The sequence below is a fragment of the Melanotaenia boesemani genome, chromosome 2 (genome assembly GCF_017639745.1).
Source record: "Melanotaenia boesemani isolate fMelBoe1 chromosome 2, fMelBoe1.pri, whole genome shotgun sequence".
Taxonomy (NCBI): Eukaryota; Metazoa; Chordata; class Actinopteri; order Atheriniformes; family Melanotaeniidae; genus Melanotaenia; species Melanotaenia boesemani.
Genome location: NC_055683.1, coordinates 21,198,198 through 21,218,706, shown reverse-complemented (window position 1 = coordinate 21,218,706; position 20,509 = coordinate 21,198,198). Strand labels below are relative to the sequence as shown.

The window sequence follows — 20,509 nt, the reverse complement described above, 5'->3', positions numbered from 1 at the left end:
TCCGATCATTGGACGACCTGCTCTACCGCCTGAGCCACTGCCGCCCAATATCTTTTTCTGTATGCAAATTAAAACTAAACAAATGTTTAATCATTACAATCTTCAGTGGGAATGTGTAAACTTCAGAGGCAGTAAGGAAACATGATGATCTAAATGATGATGTTAAAAAGAGGAAGTAGTTTTGGTAACACTTTACTTGAATGGGTGTGCATAAGACTGACATAACGCTGTCATAATCATGACATGACACCTTTCATGGACATGAATGAATGCTTATGACAGTTGTCATTAAGGGTCAATCGGTAAATTATGACACTTTTGATGCAGAGTTGACATTGTTTAAGATGTCTTTGTTATGACAACTTGACATTAACCAAGACTATGACATAGACCTAGCTGTCAAGCTTTATAACTAAAACTATTCATTAAGATGTCATAAGCCTAATTACCAAGTCAAACCAGTGTATAACAGTTTTAGGATTTTTTTCTTTTAATTCCATTGGAACAATTTTAAGTTTTCATTAAGATGCCATTAAGTATAACGTGACTGTCAAATCAGTTTATAACAGTGTCATGACTGTTTTCTTTTAATTCAAGTAAAGTGGAGCAATCTGACAGTATCATTAATACGCCATTAAGCATAATTACAAGGTCAAATTAGTTTATAACTGTTTCATGGCTATTTCTCTGTGAAGTGGAACACTCTTTATGTTTTATGAAGATGTCATTGATAGTTAGTGTCATGTTAAGTTACAAAACTAAATATTTTTTAAGCTTGACAACTAGGTCTGCTTTGTCATATTCATGACAGGTTATGTAGTCTTGGTTAATGTCAAGTTGTCATAACAAAGACATCTTAAACAATGTCAACTCTGCATCAAAAGTGTCATAATTTACCGATTGACCCTTAATGACAACTGTCATAAGCATTCATTCATGTCCATGAAAGGTGTCATGTCATGATTATGACAGCGTTATGTCAGTCTTATGCACACCCATTCAAGTAAAGTGTTACCGTAGTTTTTGTATGAGTCTCTTCTTTCTGTCTCTCACTGTGTCTCTCTGGCGCAGTAATACACTGCTGTGTCCTCAGTCCTTAAACTGTTCATCTGTAGATAAACTTTACTGCTGGAATCATCTCTGGAGATGGAGAATCGGCCTTGGACTGACTGAGAGTAGTAGAAATGAGAACTGCCTGTGTGCACAAAAGCGATCCACTCCAGTCCTTTCCCCGGAGCCTGTCTGACCCAGTTCATGTGATAGCTGCTGAATGTGAATCCAGAGCCTGTACAGGTCAGTCTGTGGGATTCTCCTGGTCTTTTAACTGCTGGTTCAGACTCTGTTAAAGTCTGACCATTAACACCTGTTTGAAAAAAACAATCAGCATGTGCATAAAACAACAATTTAAAATTAAAGCCGCAAGCGGCATCCATCGGGTCCGAGCTGCCTGGACCCCGCCACCCGATGTCACCATGACAACAGGTGGTGTAACACGTTAAGGACCCAACGTGTGTGAATACTGTCAAGTTTGGTGCAGTTCCCATTCATTCCTGTGGAGATATAAGCAAACCGTGTTTCATGGCGAGAAGGCGTTTTCTGTCGGTTGCCACGGTAACACGCTTTCTCCTATTAGAAAGATTTGAGGAGCGTTTGATCCCCATCTGGTCAGGAAGGTCCCCACCAAGTTTGGAGTCAGTCGGCTGAACCCCCTCAGATTAGTTCATTCAAATGTCAGTGACATCCAAGATGGCGGCCACCCCGTTGCCATGGCAACAGGTGTTCAATTGACTTCTTTGTTGGCGTTGGGGTGTGACAGGTATGAATACTGGCAAGTTTGGTGCAGATCCCTTGAATTTCTATGGAGATATAAGCAATCGTGTTTCATGGCGAGATGGTCATATTTCGTGTGTTGCCACGGTAACACGTTTTTTCCTATTAGAAAGATTTGAGGAGCGTTTGATCCCCATCTGGTCAGGAAGGTCCCCACCAAGTTTGGAGTCAGTCGGATGAACCCCCTCAGACTAGTTCATTCAAATGTCAGTGACATCCAAGATGGCGGCCACCCCGTTGCCATGGCAACAGGTGTTCGATTGACTTCTTTGCTGGACTTCGGGTGTGACACGTATGAATATTGTGAAGTTTGGTGCAGATCCCATCTATTTCCATGGAGATATGAGCAAACCGTGTTTCATGGCGAGAAGGCGTTTTTCCGTCGGTTGCCACGGTAACACGCTTTCTGCTATTAGAAAGTTTTGAGGAGCGTTTGGTCCCCAACTTGTCAGGAAGCTTCCCACCAAGTTTGGAGTCTGTCGCACAAATCTCCTCAGACTAGTTCGTTCAAATGCGATGTGTGTAAAGTGCATAAAATGGCCGCACACACCAAGATGGCGGGCGCCCCGTTGCCATGGCAACAGGTGTTCTATTGAGTTTTGTGGTCGACTCGGGGTGGTACACGTGTGTGCCGAGTTTCGTGTTCCCACGTCGAAGTAGACTTTTGGGACCCCATTCATTTGGGGATTTTTGGGGTGTCTAGGGGGCGCTGTTGAGCCACTTTTGCATTGAAATGTATGTGGACCTTAGAATATGAAATTTTTCGCCGGGCTTGATGTGTGTGCGAAGTTTCACAACTTTTCATGGGCGTTTAGGGGGTCAAATTTGGGGTCGAAATGCTTAGGAGTATAATAATAATTAAAGCCGCAAGCGGCATCCATCGGGTCCGAGCTGCCTGGAACCCGCCACCCGTTGTTGCCATGACAACAGGTGCTGCAATGCGTTAAGGACCCAACCTGTATGAATCCTGTCAAGTTTGGTGCAGATCCCTCGTATTCCTATGGAGATATAAGTAAACCGTGTTTCATGGCGAGGGCATTTTTCCGTCGGTTGCCACGGTTACACGCTTTTTCCTATTAGAAAGATTTGAGGAGCGTTTGGTCCCCAACTTGTCAGGAAGCTTCCCACCAAGTTTGGAGTCAGTCGCCCGAATCCCCTCAGACTAGTTTGTTAAAATGGGAGTGAAATCCAAGATGGCGGGCAGTCCGTTGCCATGGCAACAAGTGTTCTATTGACATCAATGCTGGACTTGGGGTGTCAGAAGTATGAATCCTGTCAAGTTTGGTGCAGATCCCACGTATTCCTATGGAGATATAAGCAAACCGTGTTTCATGGCGAGGTCATTTTCCATGAGTTGCCACGGTAACACGCTTCCTGCTATTAGAAAGATTTGAGGAGCGTTTGGTCCCCAACTTGTCAGGAAGCTTCCCACCAAGTTTGGAGCCAGTCGCGCGAATCCCCTCAGACTAGTTTGTTGAAATGTCAGAGAAATCCAAGATGGCGGGCACCCCGTTGCCATGGCAACAGGTGTTTGATTGACTTCTTTGCTGGACTTGGGATGTGACAGGTATGAATCCTGTGAACTTTGGTGCAGATCCCACGTATTTCTGTGGAGATATGAGCAAACCGTGTTTCATGGCGAGAAGGTGTTTTTCCGTCGGTTGCCACGGTAACACGCTTTCTGCTATTAGAAAGATTTGAGGAGCGTTTGGTCCCCAACTTGTCAGGAAGCTTCCCACCAAGTTTGGAGTGAATCGCACGAATCCCCTCAGACTAGTTCGTTCAAATACGATGTGTGTAAAGTGCAAAAACTGGCAAAAAAAATGGCCGTACACGCCAAGATGGCGGGCACCCTGTTGCCATGGCAACAGATGTTCTATTGAGTTTTTTGGTCGACTCAGGGTGTTACACGTGTGTGCCGAGTTTCGTGTTCCTACGTCGAAGTAGACGTTCGGGACCCCATTCATGTGGTGATTTTAGGTGAGTCTAGGTGGCGCTGTTGAGCCGATTTTGCATTGAAGTCAATGCGGACTTTAGAATATGAAATTTTTCACCGGGCTTGATGTGTGTGCCAAATTTCACAACTTTTCATGGGTGTTTAGGGGGTGATATTTAGGCTCAAAATGCTTAGAAGGAGAAGGAGAACAATAATTAAAGCCGCAAGCGGCATCCATCGGGTCCGAGCTGCCTGGACCCCGCCACCCGATGTCACCATGACAACAGGTGGTGTAACGCGTTAAGGACCCAACGTATATGAATCCTGTCAAGTTTGGTGAAGTTCCCATTTATTCCTGTGGAGATATAAGCAAACCGTGTTTCATGGCGAGAAGGTCATATTCCGTCGGTTGCCACGGTTACAGGCTTTTTCCTATTAGAAAGATTTGAGGAGCGTTTGGACCTCAACTTGTCAGGAAGGTTCCCACCAAGTTTGGAGTCGGTCGCACGAATCCTCTCAGACTAGTTCATTCAAATGGCAATGAAATCCAAGATGGCGGCCACCCCGTTGCCATGGCAACAGGTGTTTCATTGACTTCTTTGCTGGACTTGGGGTGTCACACGTATGAATACTGTTAAGTGTGGTGGAGATCCCATCTATTTCTGTGGAGATATGAGCAAACCGTGTTTCATGGCGAGGAGGCGTTTTTCCGTCTGTTGCCACGGTAACATGCTTTCTGCTATTAGAAAGATTTGAGGAGCGTTTGGTCCCCAACTTGTCAGGAAGCTTCCCACCAAGTTTGGAGTCAATGGCACGAATCCCCTCAGACTAGTTCGTTCAAATACGATGTGTGTAAAGTGGAAAAAATGGCAAAAAAATGGCCGCACACGCCAAGATGGCGGGCACCCCGTTGCCATGGCGACAGGTGTTACATTGAGTTTTTTGGTCAACAGGGGGTGGTACACGTGTGTGCCGAGTTTCGTCTTCCTACGTTGAAGTAGACTTCCTGGGCCCCATTCATGTGGTGATTTTTGGTGACTGTAGGTGGCGCTGTTGAGCCAATTTTGCATTGAATAGTATGCGGACCTTATAATATCCGATTTTCGCCGGGCGTGACGTGTGTGCCAAGTTTCACAACTTTTCATGGGTGTTTAGGGGGTCAAATTTGGGGTCGAAGCGCTTAGAAGGAGTATAATAATAATTAAAGCCGCAAGCGGCATCCATCGGGTCCGAGTGTCCTGGACCCCGCCACCCGTCTCATACACCTGTTCCTAGCATGGTAGGTAGCCTGGTGACATGGTAGGTGACATGGTAAAACACGTAGCTGAGAATCTGAAACGTTGAAATACCTAGTTAGGATTTTTTGCTTGCATGCTAATTCTGCTAGCTAACATGCTATGTTGCCATGACAACAGGTGGTGTAATGCGTTAGGGACCCAACAAGTATGAATCCTGTCAAGTTTGGTGCAGATCCCACGTATTCTTATGGAGATATAAGCAAAGCGTGTTTCCTGGCGAGAAGGCTTTTTCCGTCGGTTGCCACGGTTACAGGCTTTCTGCTATTAGAAAGATTTGAATAGCGTTTGGTCCCCAACTTGTCAATAACGTTCCCACCAAGTTTGGAGTCAGTGGCACGAATCCCCTCAGACTAGTTTGTTAAAATGGCAGTGAAATCCAAGATGGCGAGCAGTCCGTTGTCATGGCAACAGGTGTTTGATTGACTTGTTTGCTGGACTTGGGGTGTCACACGTATGATTACTGTGAAGTTTGGTGCAGATCCCACGTATTCTTATGGAGATATAAGCAAACCGTGTTTCATGGCGAGAAGGCTTTTTCTGTCGGTTGCCACGGTTACACGCTTTTTCCTATTACAAAGATTTGAGGAGCGTTTGGTCCCCAACTTGTCAGGAAGCTTCCCACCAAGTTTGGAGTCAGTCGCACGAATCCCCTCAGACTAGTTCGTTCAAATGGCAGTGAAATCCAAGATGGTGGGCACCCCGTTGCCATGGCAACAGGTGTTCGATTGACTTCTTTGCTGGACTTGGGGTGTCACAAGTATGAATCCTGTCAAGTTTGGTGCAGATCCCATGTATTCCTATGGAGATATAAGCAAACCGTGTTTCATGGCGAGGGCATTTTTTCCGTCGGTTGCCACGGTTACACGCTTTTTCCTATTAGAAAGATTTGAGGAGCGTTTGGTCCCCAACTTGTCAGGAAGCTTCCCACCAAGTTTGGAGTCAGTCGCACGAATCCCCTCAGACTAGTATGTTAAAATAGGAGTGAAATCCAAGATGGCGGGCACCCCGTTGTCATGGCAACAGGTGTTTGATTGACTTCTTTGCTGGACTTGGGGTGTCACACGTATGATTACTGTCAAGTTTGGTGCAGATCCCACGTATTCTTATGGAGATATAAGCAAACCGTGTTTCATGGCGAGAAGGCATTTTTCCGTCGGTTGCCACGGTTACACGCTTTTTCCTATTACAAAGATTTGAGGAGCGTTTGGTCCCCAACCTGTCAGGAAGCTTCCCACCAAGTTTGGAGTCCGTCGCACGAATCCCCTCAGACTAGTTCGTTCAAATACGATGTGTGTAAAGTGCGAAAACTGGCAAAAAAATGGCCGCACACACCAAGATGGCGGGCGCCCTGTTGCCATGACAACCGCTGTTTCATTGACTTTTCTGCTCGACTCGAGGTGTTACACGTGTGTGCCGAGTTTCGTGTTCCTACGTCGAAGTAGACTTTCCGGAACCCATTCATTGTGTGATTTTTTTGGTGTCTAGGTGGCGCTGTTGAGCCAATTTTGCATTGAAGTGTATGTGGACTTTATAATATCCGAGTTACGCGGGGCTTGACGTGTGTGCCAAGTTTCACAAGTTTTCATGGGTGTTTAGGGGGTCAAATTTGGCGTTGAAACGCTTAGGAGAAGAAGGAGAAAAATAAACATTTCAACTACAATAGGGCCTTGCCATACTTTGTATGGCTCGGACCCTAATAAACATTTCAACCACAATAGGGCCTTGCCATACTTAGTATGGCTCGGACCCTAATAAACATTTCAGGAACAATAGGGCCTTGCCATACTTTGTATGGCTCGGACCCTAATAATAAGAAACATTTCAACTACAATAGGGTCTCGCCATACTTCGTATGGCTCGGACCCTAATTAAAGAAAAGAGAAAAATGAGAAAAGTTGATAAAAATTCTCAAATATTGGGATCAGCAAATATTTCACCTGCGCAGCAGAGAGTTAAAGCCAACAGTCCTGTCCAGTATTCCATATTAACTATATCTGCAGCTTTCTGTCAGGCCCACTGATGTCAGCATATATATGAGAAGGAAACATTTGTTTTGCATTGACTCCACCTCACTGTTAGTTTTTATCAGGAGCTTTTACACAGCAAACTTTCAGTCAGACTATTTTACATCTTAGCTCTTACACGGTTAAATAGAAACAGATGATGATATTTTCATTTCTTACATTGTTTTAAAACCATAATAATGTCACAAACTTATATTTAAATAAAACCATTTCAGATGTTTAGTCGAAAGAATTATTGTTAAACCTGCAAACAAGGAGAAATTTTCTACAGCTGTTATTTATTAAAACCTTTTTAAAGACTTTTTTGTGGAACTTCTGCAGATTTTCTCAGTAATGCACTAATTCCCTCTCCCTTTCTCTCTTTCTTCACCTCCTTATCCACCAATAAAATCTATTTGTGTTTCTTTGCTGAATCAGCCACGGTGCACGTTCAAACTGTCCAGTGTGTTGATATTTGCTTGCTAGCGTGTGACGCGGTACGTAACATGATGAAACTGTAACATCATGTGTAATCCTGGAAGAAAAAGTTGTGAAGCCTCGTTTCAAACAGGTCAGGAACACAAAGTTTGAAGGTTGTTAAAAGTTATGTAATGTGTCTTTAATAATTAAATGTTTTGCAAGACTAATTAAAAGCTAAAGTAAGTGCTCATAGGTAAGTCTTGTTTTTCTGGGTAGTTGCAGCAGACTCACCTCTCTTTAGAACAAATTTGTCCTCTGGAAAATAATCATGATGAAAACAGACAATAGATGTAGATTTATTATATCAGCTAATTTAAATCATTGATGAAGGTTTTTCATTTAGTGATTGTGATAAAGGGAAACTAGTTTCCAGACGTTCATACACTGTTAACAGACTTAATAAATTAAATTGTGTGTTATTTTATAATATTCATGCTATACTGATCAAAAAGCACCCAAGTATTCAGTCATATTGAAACTGATTTTTTACTGTCTTGCAATACAAGAAGAGAGATTATTTATGGTCTAAGAGCTCCTCCCCTGGTGGCTTCATGTTACAGGTGTTCAGGCTCTGAGGGGTTAACACTGATTAACACTGATCAGTTACTTTGATCATTGTTTCAGAGAAACTCCCAGAATTCAGCAGCCAGCAGCAGAGATACAGAGAACATGTTGGTGTTAAAGATAATTTAATACTAATCTTATACTGTAGCTGGAGGCTGCATCACTTGTTTAAAGGATGAAGCCAGTGATGATGTTTGGTTCACACACACACACACACACACACACACACACACACACACACACACACACACACACACACACACACACACACACACACACACACACACACACACAAAAGGCCAATTTAAATTCTAAAAGTGGGATTTCACAAGTCAAGCAATCATCTATATACATTTATATGTTATAACAAACTTGTATATAAACAACTATGTGATGCTGTGATTTTGTATTAAATATAATATTAAATATAACATTAAATTATAAGTAATAATTGCCTATTTTGCAGCATAATTGTCATTAAAAAGACTCTCAACCATTTCAGTAAATTACTCCTTTCATTTACTCATGGAAGAAGAAAGATCTGTAGAATAAATATAATTCTTTGCTGAGTCTTTTTGACTGGATGGGTTTCTAATGTTGAACTGAGGAAAATTTCATGAATGTAAAGAAAGTAAGTCGTTGCCATGACATGATCAGTTTTTGTTCAGTGTTTCTGCTTTTTGTGTCACTGTGACTCTCGAGTACAATAATAAACAGCAGAATCCTCTGTGGTCAGACTGTTGATCTGCAGATACACCTGCGTTCTGCTGTTGTCTCTGGAGATGGTGAACCGGCCTTTAAAAGACTGGGAGTAAGCGGTGCCACTGCCACTGTTGATATAAGCAATCCATTCCAGTCCTTTTCCTGCAGCCTGTCTGATCCAAACATTAGAATAATCACCACCAAATCCTGAATATGTGCAGGTCAGTGTGTGGGATTCTCCAGGCCTTTTCACCACTGATTCAGACTCAGTCAGTGTTTGACCCTCAGTACCTGCAGAAATGAACACAGATCATGAATACAGTCAAAATATTTTACATCAGTATATTTGTCCAATAGAATTTATAATTTTACCAGTCAAAATACAAAACACTGTGAAGAAAAAATCCAAGTAAACAGGTCTGATCATTGTAAAAATCAGTTCTTAGTTCAACCCTCAGTGTCTGTGTTTATCAGTGTGACCCAGGGCTGGACTGGCCATAGGGCATACCGGGCACTTTCCCGGTGGGCCGATGGTGATTATGGGCCTGGCCGGCGGATTATTATTTTTTTTTTTTATTTTATTTTATTTTATTTTATTTTATTTTTTTTGGAAGTGGGGAAGAGTTCCTACACATCTTACTAATGTTATTAGTATTGGTGCACAAAACTAATAGATCGATCATCAGCCCATTAGCCATGATTGATTCTGGGCTGGACCAATCACAGCCGAGGGCCGCCCACCCGTTTGGGCCGCTGCAGTCAATCAATCATACACGGTCACGAAGAGAGGTTCACAAGATGGAGAACGCCAAAAAACGGAAAGGAGGGGCAGAAAAAATTCGGGAGAAAAAGAGACAAGCGCTTCAGGCAGATGCTGCCAAATGTACTAAGATTACGGAAATGTTTGCTGGTGGCCGGCGAGGAGTTCCGTCTTCAGCATCTAGATCCAAAGCAGTCCCAGGCGATGATGGTGGAAGTGGCCGGCAGGTGGATGAGGGGAAGGGAGGGCAGGACGGGAGACCCGCGACGCCGGCGACTGGCCGTGCAAGTGGAGAGAAAACTGCACTTCAGGTAAGAAATAAACTGTACCTGGTCAGTTTAGATAAAGTTTATTTGGTGTTTGGCATATTTTCTTTGTGCTCGCTTACTCTTGAGCTACTAGTTACAAGCAGGCTAAAGCTAATTCTACATGCTAGCTAGTGGGCTTTTCTACCGGTGTGCAGTTTTTTGGTCGATGCTATACTTATTGTGATTTTAATGCTTTAGTAATTTTATCCATTAGGTAGCTAGGTATAGTCTTAAATAGATAAATATTTCAGTGTTTTACTTATTGGCATATAAACACACACTTTTTAGAAAATTTACTAAGAAAGATAAAGCTCAACAGAGCAAAAATGTTGACCTAGTAAATGATGAGGATATATTCATCATACTTTCTCTGCACTGGCAGATACAATTTGAATTGAATTAAATTAACATTGCCAGGAGATGTAAAGCTGCAAAAAACATGAAAGTCGCTTTGGGTTTAAAGTTACTATTTTAAAGTATTTGTCTTTATTCTTGATATGCTGTGTTTTAATCTTTTTTAATTACTAACAACGCCATTCATTATCACACTTGTATGTTTCTGTTCAATTTAAAATGTTTTTTTTTAATGAAATATTTTAGAAGGCCTTAATTTATCTGGTAAAATGTGGCCTTGAGATTGTAATCATGATATGAGGATCATGTAGATTTAACAAGAGATAATAGCATCAGTCATTGCATAATTTCTTTACTTGGTTTATGTAGTTTTTCATCAAATAATAACTTGGCCATAATATTACTGATTATTTAATGCAGGTTTTTGTGACTTAGTTATCTGGCAACAGAATACCATAATCTTAACAAATTATGTCAATATTTATATGTTACACCTTGTTGATTCACCATCAACCAGCTGTGTGTGAGAGAGACAGAGGAGCAGGAGAGAGAGACTGAGGAGCAGGAGAGAGAGACTGAGGAGCAGGAGAGAGAGACAGAGGAGCAGGAGAGAGAGACAGAGGAGCAGGAGAGAGAGACTGAGGAGCAGGAGAGAGAGACTGAGGAGCAGGGAGCAGGAGAGAGAGACTGAGGAGCAGAGACAGAGCCAAGGCATAGACTACTTTGCTCGGCCTGAGCCTGCTATGTTACAGGCATTCTTAGATCACCACCCACAGCAGGATACCAGCAGTGCAGTTTTGATGAGGGTGTTCACCTGTAAAGATGGCACCAGCAGGAAGTGGCTCACTTATTGCAAAGAACGCCATTTATTGTTCTGCTTTGTGTGTCTGGCATTCGCAAAGCGGACTGATACCAGCACATTTATTACAGGCATGAGTGATTGGTGACATGTACAGTCATGGACAAAATTGTTGGTACCCTTCGGTTAATGAAAGAAAATATCACAATGGTCACAGAAATAACTTGAATCTGACAAAAGTAATAATAAATAAAAATTCTATGAAATTTAACCAATGAAAATCAGGCACTGCTTTTCAACCATGTTTCAACAGAATTATTTAAAAAAATAAACTCATGAAACAGGCCTGGACAAAAATGATGGTACCCTTAACTTAATATTTTGTTGCACAACCTTTTGAGGCAATCACTGCAATCAAACAATTCCTGTAACTGTCAGTGAGACTTCTGCACCTCTCAGCAGGTATTTTGGTCCACTCCTCATAAGCAAACTGCTCCAGTTGTCTCAGGTTTGAAGGAAGCCTTTTCCAGACGGCATGTTTCAGCTCCTCCCAAAGATGCTCAATACGATTTAGGTCAGGGCTCATAGAAGGCCACTTTAGAATAGTCCAATGTTTCGTTCTTAGCCATTCTTGGGTGATTTTAGCTGTGTTTTGGGTCATTGTCCTGTTGCAAGACCCATAACCTGCGACTGAGACCAAGCTTTCTGACACTGGCCAGCACATTTCTCTCTAGAATCTCTTGATAGTCTTGAGATTTCATTGTACCGGCACAGATTCAAGACACCCTGTGCCAGATGCAGCAAAGCAGCCCCAGAACATAACAGAGCCTCCTCCATGTTTCACAGTAGGGACGGTGTTCTTTTCTTGATATACTTCATTTTTCCATCTGTAAACATAGAGCTGATGAGCCTTGGCAAAAAGTTCCATTTTTGTCTCATCTGTCCATAGGACATTCTCCCAGAAGCTTTGTGGCTTGTCAACATGTAGTTTGGCTTTTTTATGATTTGTTTTCAACAATGGTGTCCTCCTTGGTCGTCTCCCATTAAGTCCACTTTGGCTCAAACGACGACGGATGGTGCGATCTGACACTGATGTTCCTTGAGCTTGAAGTTGACCTTTATTCTCTTTAAAAGTTTTTCTGGGCTCTTTTGTTACCGTTCGTATTATCCGTCTGTTTGATTTGTCATCAGTTTTCCTCCTGCGGCCACGTCCAGGGAGGTTGGCTACAGTCCCATGGATCTTAAATTTCTGAATAATATGTGCAACTGTAGTCACAGGAACATCAAGCTGCTTGGAGATGGTCTTATGGCCTTTACCTTTAACATGCTTATCTATAATTTTCTTTCTAATCTCCTGAGACAACTCTTTCCTTTGCTTCCTCTGGTCCATATTGAGTGTGGTACACACCATGTCACCAAACAGCACAGTGACTACCTGTAGCTTATATATAGGCCCATTGACTGGTTACAAGATCGTAGACACCTGTAATGCTAATTAGTGGACACACCTTGGATTAACACGTCCCTTTGGTCACATTATTTTCAGTCTTTTGTAGGGGTACCATCATTTTTGTCCAGGCCTGTTTCATGAGTTTATTTTTTTAAATAATTCTGTTGAAACATGGTTGAAAAGCAATGTCTGACTTTCATTGGTTAAATTTCATAGAATTTTTATTTATTATTACTTTTGTGAGATTCAAGTTATTTCTGTGACCATTGTGATATTTTCTTTCATTAACCGAAGGGTACCAACAATTTTGTCCATGACTGTACATGTGCGCACAGAGGAGCATGAAAAGAGCGCTGCACACCAGACATGTGTTGAAGCTTTTTTCTTAAGGAGCTCAAAAAGCAACATCAGCAGCTTGTTCTCTGGTAATCAGATGTCAGCTCATAGGGAACAAGTCAAAAAGTGACGCCAAGTTTTGGATCGAGTAGTGAATGTGGTCCAAGTACTTGGGAAGAGGGGGCTGAGCTATAGGCAGGTGGAGAATGAGGCCGCATACACCTTGGATGACGATAGCATTGACCATGGTAACTTTTTGGAACTGATTGTGTTATTAGGCAAGTATGATGTGTGCCTTAGAGAACATCTAAATGACTGTATTGAAAAAAGCAGGAAGTTGCATCAGTCCAGTGGATCAAGAGGTAGAGGGTCTCTCATCACCCTACTCTCCAAAACAACCGTTGACTCGGTGATTGACACACTCGGGCACCTCATCCAAGAGAGAATTGCCAGTGACGTCCAGAAAGCTGGAATGTTTTCTGTTCAGTTAGACACAACTCAGGACATAACAGGCTATGATCAGTGTTCAGTTATCCTCAGGTATGTCACTGAGGCTGTGCAAGAGAGGCTTGTTGCTATAGTGAGGTGCGAAGCTGCAACAGGGCAGAACTTTGTGAACTTGCTCTCAGGAGTTTTGCAGCATCTGAATGTGGACAAAACCATGTGCATCGGTAATGCAACAGATGGGGCATCAAATATGCAGGGCCAATGTAAAGGCTTTTCAGCACTGATGACCTCGCAGGCTCCAACTCATGTGCATGTGTGGTGCTATGCACATGTACTTAATCTTGTGCTTGCTGACACGACACAAAGTGTCATTGAAAGTGGAACACTTTTCAGTCTGGTTAATGACATCGCTGTGTTCATCAAAGAGTCCTATCAGAGGATTAATCTGTGGGAGAAACAAACCCCAGAAGAGAGGAGACACAGACGTCTGAGTCCAATAGGTGAGACTAGGTGGTGGTCCAAGCATGATGCTCTCCAAAAAATCTTTGGACATTTTGGAAAACCGGAAAATGGCCTCTTCATTGATGCAGTGCTTACACTGGAGGCCATTGAAAAACGGGAAAAAGAAAAACCAGCTGTTCGTGCCAAAGCACGGGGCTATAAGGAGTGTCTCTTGAAATATGAAACTGTTTTAACAGCACAGATTTTCCTTCGAGTGTTTGAGCAAACAACCCCACTGTCCAAGTACCTCCAGTCGATGGGAATGGACATCCTCTCAGCCCATCGTATGGTGACTGCCACACAAGAGAGCCTCAAAAGCATCTCTCGGAATTTCACAATTGTGAAGACAGCTGCAGACACATTTGTGAAATGGACAAATGAGCAACTGGAGGAGAGAGAAGACAATACTGAGATGGAAGTGGAAGCTGCACTACCCGAGAAGAGAGCAAAGAAGAGAAAAAGCAGGGCTGGAGAGATGGCTGATGATGAGGTACCCATGAATGCTGACAAAGCATATGAGGTGAAAGTGCACAATACCATTCTGGACACAGCCATTGAGGCAATCCACAGAAGATTTGTCACACATGGTTCTCTCCTTGCTGATTTGGCATGGCTAGATCCCAGAAAGTTTGATCAGGTCAGAACTGCTTCTCTCCCTAGTAATGCACTTCAAAACCTCAGCACATGTCTCCTCAAATTTGATAGCAGGGCAACTGTAAATAACCTCCAGTCAGAACTGAAAAGTTTTGCTGGACAGTGGGACAGGCTTAAGGCATCTCATGTGGATGAGTACAAGACCAGAACAGCAGAGGATGGATCTGCAGAATGGGAACAAGAAAGTGAGATTGTGACCAAAAGCTGTGATTCGTGCAAAAATTGCCCACTGTGCTGCTATCAACTTCTCAGACGGTTCAACATGCTCTCAGATGTTTATCGTCTCCTTGGGCTTGCATACAAGTACCTGCTGACCCTCTCTCTGACTCAGGTAGCCTGTGAAAGAACATTCTCAACACTCAAATTTATTAAAAGCAGACTCAGAAGCAGCCTGTCCGCGAACAGGCTACAGATGTTTATGCTCATGGCCACTGAAAAGGACATTCTCATGTCATTGGACTCCGACATGGTCATTGATCGGGTAGCTGAGAAGAGTGAGCTGTTGAGAAAGTTGCTTTTGTAGCTTGATGAGGGAAAAAAATTATCAAAACACTCATTGTAAGGTATCAGATATTAGATTAAACTTTACTGCCATTGCATAAACATATACTGTATAAACATTGGTTGTTTCTCCAGTCTTAACCTGTCACTCTTTTATAGGATGCTGTCACTCATTTTTGGAAGCCTGCTGTGGTTTCCTCAAAGTAAGTACTGCATAGAATTGGTGATTCAACTAATTTTCTAAATACCAGTACTGTGATCACCTGAGTAAGTCCATCAAGTCTTATTCTTTCTCATCTTTCTTTCCCTGTTTTCTTTCACTATTTAAAGGGTTCCATGTTTGAGGAAATATTATGTGCTGCTGACCTGAGTTTTGCTGCTGCTGGATGTCAATGCTGACTTTATTAATATGGTTTATTAATATGGTGGGTACATACTGTTTATGAAAACAGTACTCACTTTTAGTAATATCTATCTAATTTTTGCTCTACTGTGTCATATTTTGTCATACTTTTTAGGATCCAAGAATATGTTGTTCATTTGTTCAGGAGATTGAGTACACCATGCATCCTTTTGGTTCTCTCCAAGTACTGTAAGTACTGCATGGAACTGATTATTCAACTATTTCTCTGGAGTACATAGACCAGTACTGTGATCACCTGAGTAAGTCCATCAAGTGTTATTCTTTCTCACCTTTTTCTGTCTGTCTCCTATCACTTTTAGAAGGGTTCCATGTTGGAGGAAATATTCTTTGCTACTCTGCTGTTTGTGTGGAATAAATAATCTCTAAAAATATTGCTAAATCTCTCATTTATTAATAATAATATTCATCAGTGAACATGTTCCATTATTCCCTTGTCTTAATTTTGGCTATGCCATTATATCTTGTTTAGATCAAGCAGCCTTTTTGTTTCTACTAAGTAGAATAACTGTCCGAGAGAATGGTGTGGTTTTAAATTTATTAGGCTTAATTGTTTTTCCATCAATACCTGGTGGGCTGGTCTGGGCTCAATATGCCCGGGCCGATTTTTTGTCCCAGTCCAGCCCTGGTGTGACCCTGAACCTTTCATTGCTCCACATTTAAAGACACTAAACAGACAAGTTTGCATTGACTCCTCCCTCTCAATAAAGAAAAGACACCTAACAAATCATTTAGCAAATGAATGAATAAATAAATGAATGAATATAATAACAAACTTACATGGCTTTTCTATCATTTGAATGCATTCCTTTGTTTCTGATGAAGAGGAGGGTTTTCAAATGTTCTGATAACATCATTTTAAACTGTTTTTTTTAAGATGATGGAGAAAGCAGAATTTATTATTAGTTGGAGAGCGTGCATGTTTTACGTTGACTTTGCTAATTCTAAATCCACTAATTATCTGCTCTTTAACACAGAAAGCTTCAACTGAAGGCTGAGATGATGTTTTCCAGCTTCTCTCTGCTTCAGTCTTCAGGCCATCTCGCTCTTTATGGTAATAAAATCACTTCTATTCCAATTAAATCCTCCGTTAGGTCTTCCACATCTCCACGTAGCTCATGACTACTTGTTGACCTCAACCCCAGATTAGATTTACTGTATTATTAGCCTAGTGGGATGATATTTGTTCTTAAATGAAAATGGATCAACTCACGTTTGCTGAAACAGTCTTAGCAGCTGAGAGCTGATGTCTAACCAAACACTCAGAAATGTAGCCAAAAAGTTACTTACCTGAAACAGGTTTTTTAATCTTCTGTGTTGTGGTAGAACTTTTTGTTTCTTTTGTTTTTACATGTCTTTTCCTGACATTATTAGTTTGTTCATGAGTTAATGTGGATATAACTGGACGGGCTGAGCTGGTTTCACACTAACATAAGTCTACCTGACACGGTAGTCTCCCGTCTTCATCAGAGGCGTAACTGGATGGTGTGTGATGTGCCAACACTGTCCATCTGAACAACAGGTTGATGCCACCCCCTGCTAGTGGTTTGCTGCTGGAGGATGTAGCTCCAGGTGTAGTAAAGCAGGAAAGCCCCCTCATCCCGGTTCATGGCTGTTTGGGTTGGCTTTCTGATCTCCACTGCTTCCATGATCCAATGCTGGTGTCCACTGTGTTCATAGCAGATGACTTTGGCCTGTTTCCAGTCCATGATGTGATTTTCCTGTTTGCAGTGGTCCATCATTGCTGATTTCATGTTTTCCTGTAGTGCCTTTTCTTTTCTAGACTGTGTTTGTCTTGTTTTTAGTTTCTCTTTTGCATTCGTTTTGATGTTCTTTTTTGCATGTGTTAAAAGAGTGTCCTGTTCCTCCTGTGTATGTTTTATTGCATGAATGACATGGTATTTTGTAGATGAAGTTGCATATATTGTTGTGGTGGATCTTGTCTCTAGGGAGCACTAGGAGATGTCTTAGTGTTGTGTGCGGTTTGGCCAGGATGAAATTGTGTTTGTTCATTGTCCTTTGTCTGTTTTCTGTAATGCTTTTGATATATGGTAATGTGACCATTCCTTTATTTTCTGTTTTTCTGTTTGTTTTCTTTTTGTTCGGTTTCTTCTCGTCTCTCTGCTCCACCTGTTCCCGTCCCTTTCTTATTGCCCACTGTGGATACTGACATCTGGTCAGTCCGTTTTAAATGTTTCTTCTTTTCTGTCCTCATCTGTTATCAGGTTGGTTTGATCGTATAAAGTTTTAACTACTGACAACTTGTGGGTGGTGGGATATTCTGAAGTCCATAATAAATACTGGTCTGTGTGTGTTGGTTTCCTGTGAATTCTTATTTTATACTGCCACCATCTGTGTGTGTGTGTGTGTGTGTGTGTGTGTGTGTGTGTGTGTGTGTGTGTGATGTTTGTGTCCAAGAAAGTGATGGATCAGTTATTTTTTTTTAATTCTCTTTCTGTGTGAATTTGGTCTGGAGTCTGTGTTCATTGAACTTGTTTAAAATCATCAGTGGTCTCAGAGCTCCTCCTCTGGTGGCTTCATGTTAAAGTTTTCAGACTCTGAGAGGTTTTTGTTCAGCTCTGCTGATGGTTTGTGTTACTGTGGCGTCTCGCACAGTAATACACAGCCGTGTCTTCATGCTACATATTCTGTCCTTTCAGAGTCACTGTGTTACTGGAAGAGTGATACTGAACTTGTTCTTTAGTGAATCTTTAAGGGCTCCTGTGCATCCTCTGCATCCATAACCAATCCACTCCAGTCCTTTCCCTGCAGGCTGTCTGATCCAGTGTGTTTCATAGCTGCCAGCAGAATAAGAGACCTGACAGGTGATGGTCAGACGATGACCTGGCTGTACAGTCATGGATCCTGGCTGTGTCAACTGTTCACACTTCACACCTGTGGATGAAAACATGTTGCATATCAGAGTAATAACAGTGATCAGTCATTGTGGACTGATACTGTCAGTGTAGACTCACAGGATCCAGCAGCAGAGCTACAAAGAACATGTTGGTGATCTGATGTCAGCTGTTCTTCTACTGAAAATAACAGCATGAGATCAAATGTTTATATTGGACCACCAGTAAGCTCACCTTTTTGCATAGGGAGGGCCATTGATCAGTCATACAAGAAAGATAAAGAGTCTATTCATACATTAAACCTATTGTAAACATTTATTTTGGTACATTTTAAAAATAATTTTAGTTTAAAACACAATGAGTACAATTTCTATTATTCACCTTTTCTATAAAAACACATTTCAGACAAGATCTGTCTAAATACAGCTGACTGTATTTTGTATGTCTAAACACTTCTGTTTTCTTTATTTCATGTGAAAACTGTTTTGAGAAAAAAAAATCTGTTTTGAAGATTAAAGTTGTCATTACATAATAATAGTGTTTTGAGTCAGTGTGTGACAGTGGGAACTTTCTGAATCACATATTTTACCAAAGTTGAAGTTGAACAAAATCATTTGATGGAATTATAAATTTACAAAATGTTGTGTCAACATCAATCAAAGACAAAGAGAAAAGATCATTAAACGATTATTAAAGAAATTAGTGAATGAAAATAACCACAAGACTTAATTTATTCTTCTCAGCTTTGTACATTTTACCAAAAAGGATAAAAACTGTCTATACAAATCAGTCGTTCCTTTAACCCCTTAATGCCTAAAATTATTTACACTTATGTGTAAAAGAAATAAATACACTAAAAAATAAAGGAAAAAACAAAACAAAAAAAGATAGAAACACAATTAAATGTTATTTCACTTAATAACTATAGATAAACGTAAATAAATATAAGATAAGTGAAAGACAAATGGATTTTAGTTTTACTGAATACTGAAGGATCTTTAGAGGTTAATTAAATAAAAAGCAAGGAAGTTGAAAGCAGAAGCTACAATTACAAATTTTTGGGTATAAATGGGTTAATAGTGTTATAACTTTATATTTCTATTTATGTTTAAATAAAAGTTTATAACTTTATATTTCTATTTATGTTTAAATAAAAATGTATAACGTTATACTTCTATCTATATTTAAATAAAGGTTTATGAGAGTAGGATTAAAAGCAAACTGTAACTTGGTTCATGTGTTGAGTTTTTGTACGGTGTTTTAGTTTTTTGTGTCACTGTGGCTATCGAGCACAGTAATAAACAGCAGAATCTTCTGTGGTTAAACTGTTCATCTGCAGATACACCTGCTTTCTGCTGTTGTCTCTGGAGATGGTGAACCGGCCTTTAAAAGACTGGGAGTAGTAGATGTTGCGACTGTCACCAGTGATAGTTGCAATCCACTCCAGTCCTTTTCCAGCTGCCTGTCTGATCCAAGCGTTCCGGTAGTCTCTACTAAACCCTGAATATGTGCAGGTCAGTCTGTGGGATTCTCCAGGCCCTTTAATTGCTGGTTGAGACTCAGTCAGTGTTTTACCATCAGTACCTGCAGACAGAAAACTCAATAGTCACTGAAGTCTAATAACTTCATCAAGAAGTTTGTGGGGGAAAAAAAGAAATAAACTTCAGTTCTTACCAGCCATGTTAACTGTGAGGATGAGAAAAACAACCAGAATCTCAGGTCTAATTATTGAAGCCATTTGTATCTGTCAGGTTCAGCATGTGTCTGTCAGCAGCTGCTCGTCTGTTTTATTCTCTGCAGCAGATGTAAAGATGGAAACAGTCAGAGTTTGCATCAGCTCCTCCCTTTTTTTAACAAATTCATAATCTTTACAGTTGTTTTAAAACTTCAAAGCAAATAAATGAATTAATTATGATTAATAAAAAATTTACGCATGAAAAAATGAACACATTTAATTGCAGTTTGAGTTCCAAACAATACAGGAAGATAGAAGAGATCTGACTTCACATTAACTCCTCTAGGAACACAATTCATCTTATTTAAAATTCTGCACAGTTGTTTATTCATCATTATATAATTCCCTGATATGTGTTCAAGCTTGTATGTGAAACTTAGATTATTTAGAAAGTGCTACCTTTACTTCTCCGTTCTCAAAGTAGATGTTCTAATTAATCCCTCTCATCATCATTTGGTCACCCAGTCCAACTTCACATATAAAGTTAAAAAGTGATATTGTTTTAAAGCATGTGCCAATGGAATATAAAAGAAATTCAGATATAATTAAATACTCTGTATTTTGGAATATGTATT

General features: G+C 40.9%; 2 protein-coding genes and 1 gene segment (V, D, J or C); all 3 read right to left on the bottom strand.

Annotated features, from left to right (window-relative positions):
* The window catches only part of LOC121656110 (immunoglobulin gamma-1 heavy chain-like), a 343,586-nt gene that overhangs the window by 136,073 nt on the left and 187,004 nt on the right, over positions 1-20,509 (bottom strand). The gene's annotated exons all lie outside the window — the stretch shown is intronic.
* LOC121656124 (Ig heavy chain Mem5-like) overlaps positions 1-20,509 on the bottom strand; it is a 101,811-nt gene that overhangs the window by 68,955 nt on the left and 12,347 nt on the right. Inside the window, exons 1-2 of one of the 2 annotated variants that reach the window (XM_042011186.1) lie at positions 7,002-7,052; positions 1,059-1,363 (exon numbers count right to left, since the gene is read on the bottom strand). The exons of the other annotated variant lie outside the window; for it this stretch is intronic. Of the exons in view, the coding sequence (XP_041867120.1) occupies positions 1,059-1,363; positions 7,002-7,047 (351 nt within the window). The 5' untranslated portion in view covers positions 7,048-7,052. Of the gene's footprint in view, positions 1-1,058; positions 1,364-7,001; positions 7,053-20,509 lie in introns of those variants that run through there. 2 annotated transcript variants of the gene reach the window in all.
* On the bottom strand, positions 19,482-19,976 carry LOC121656265. The segment is given in 2 exon segments: positions 19,482-19,783; positions 19,874-19,976. Coding segments are annotated over 2 exon segments (366 nt in total).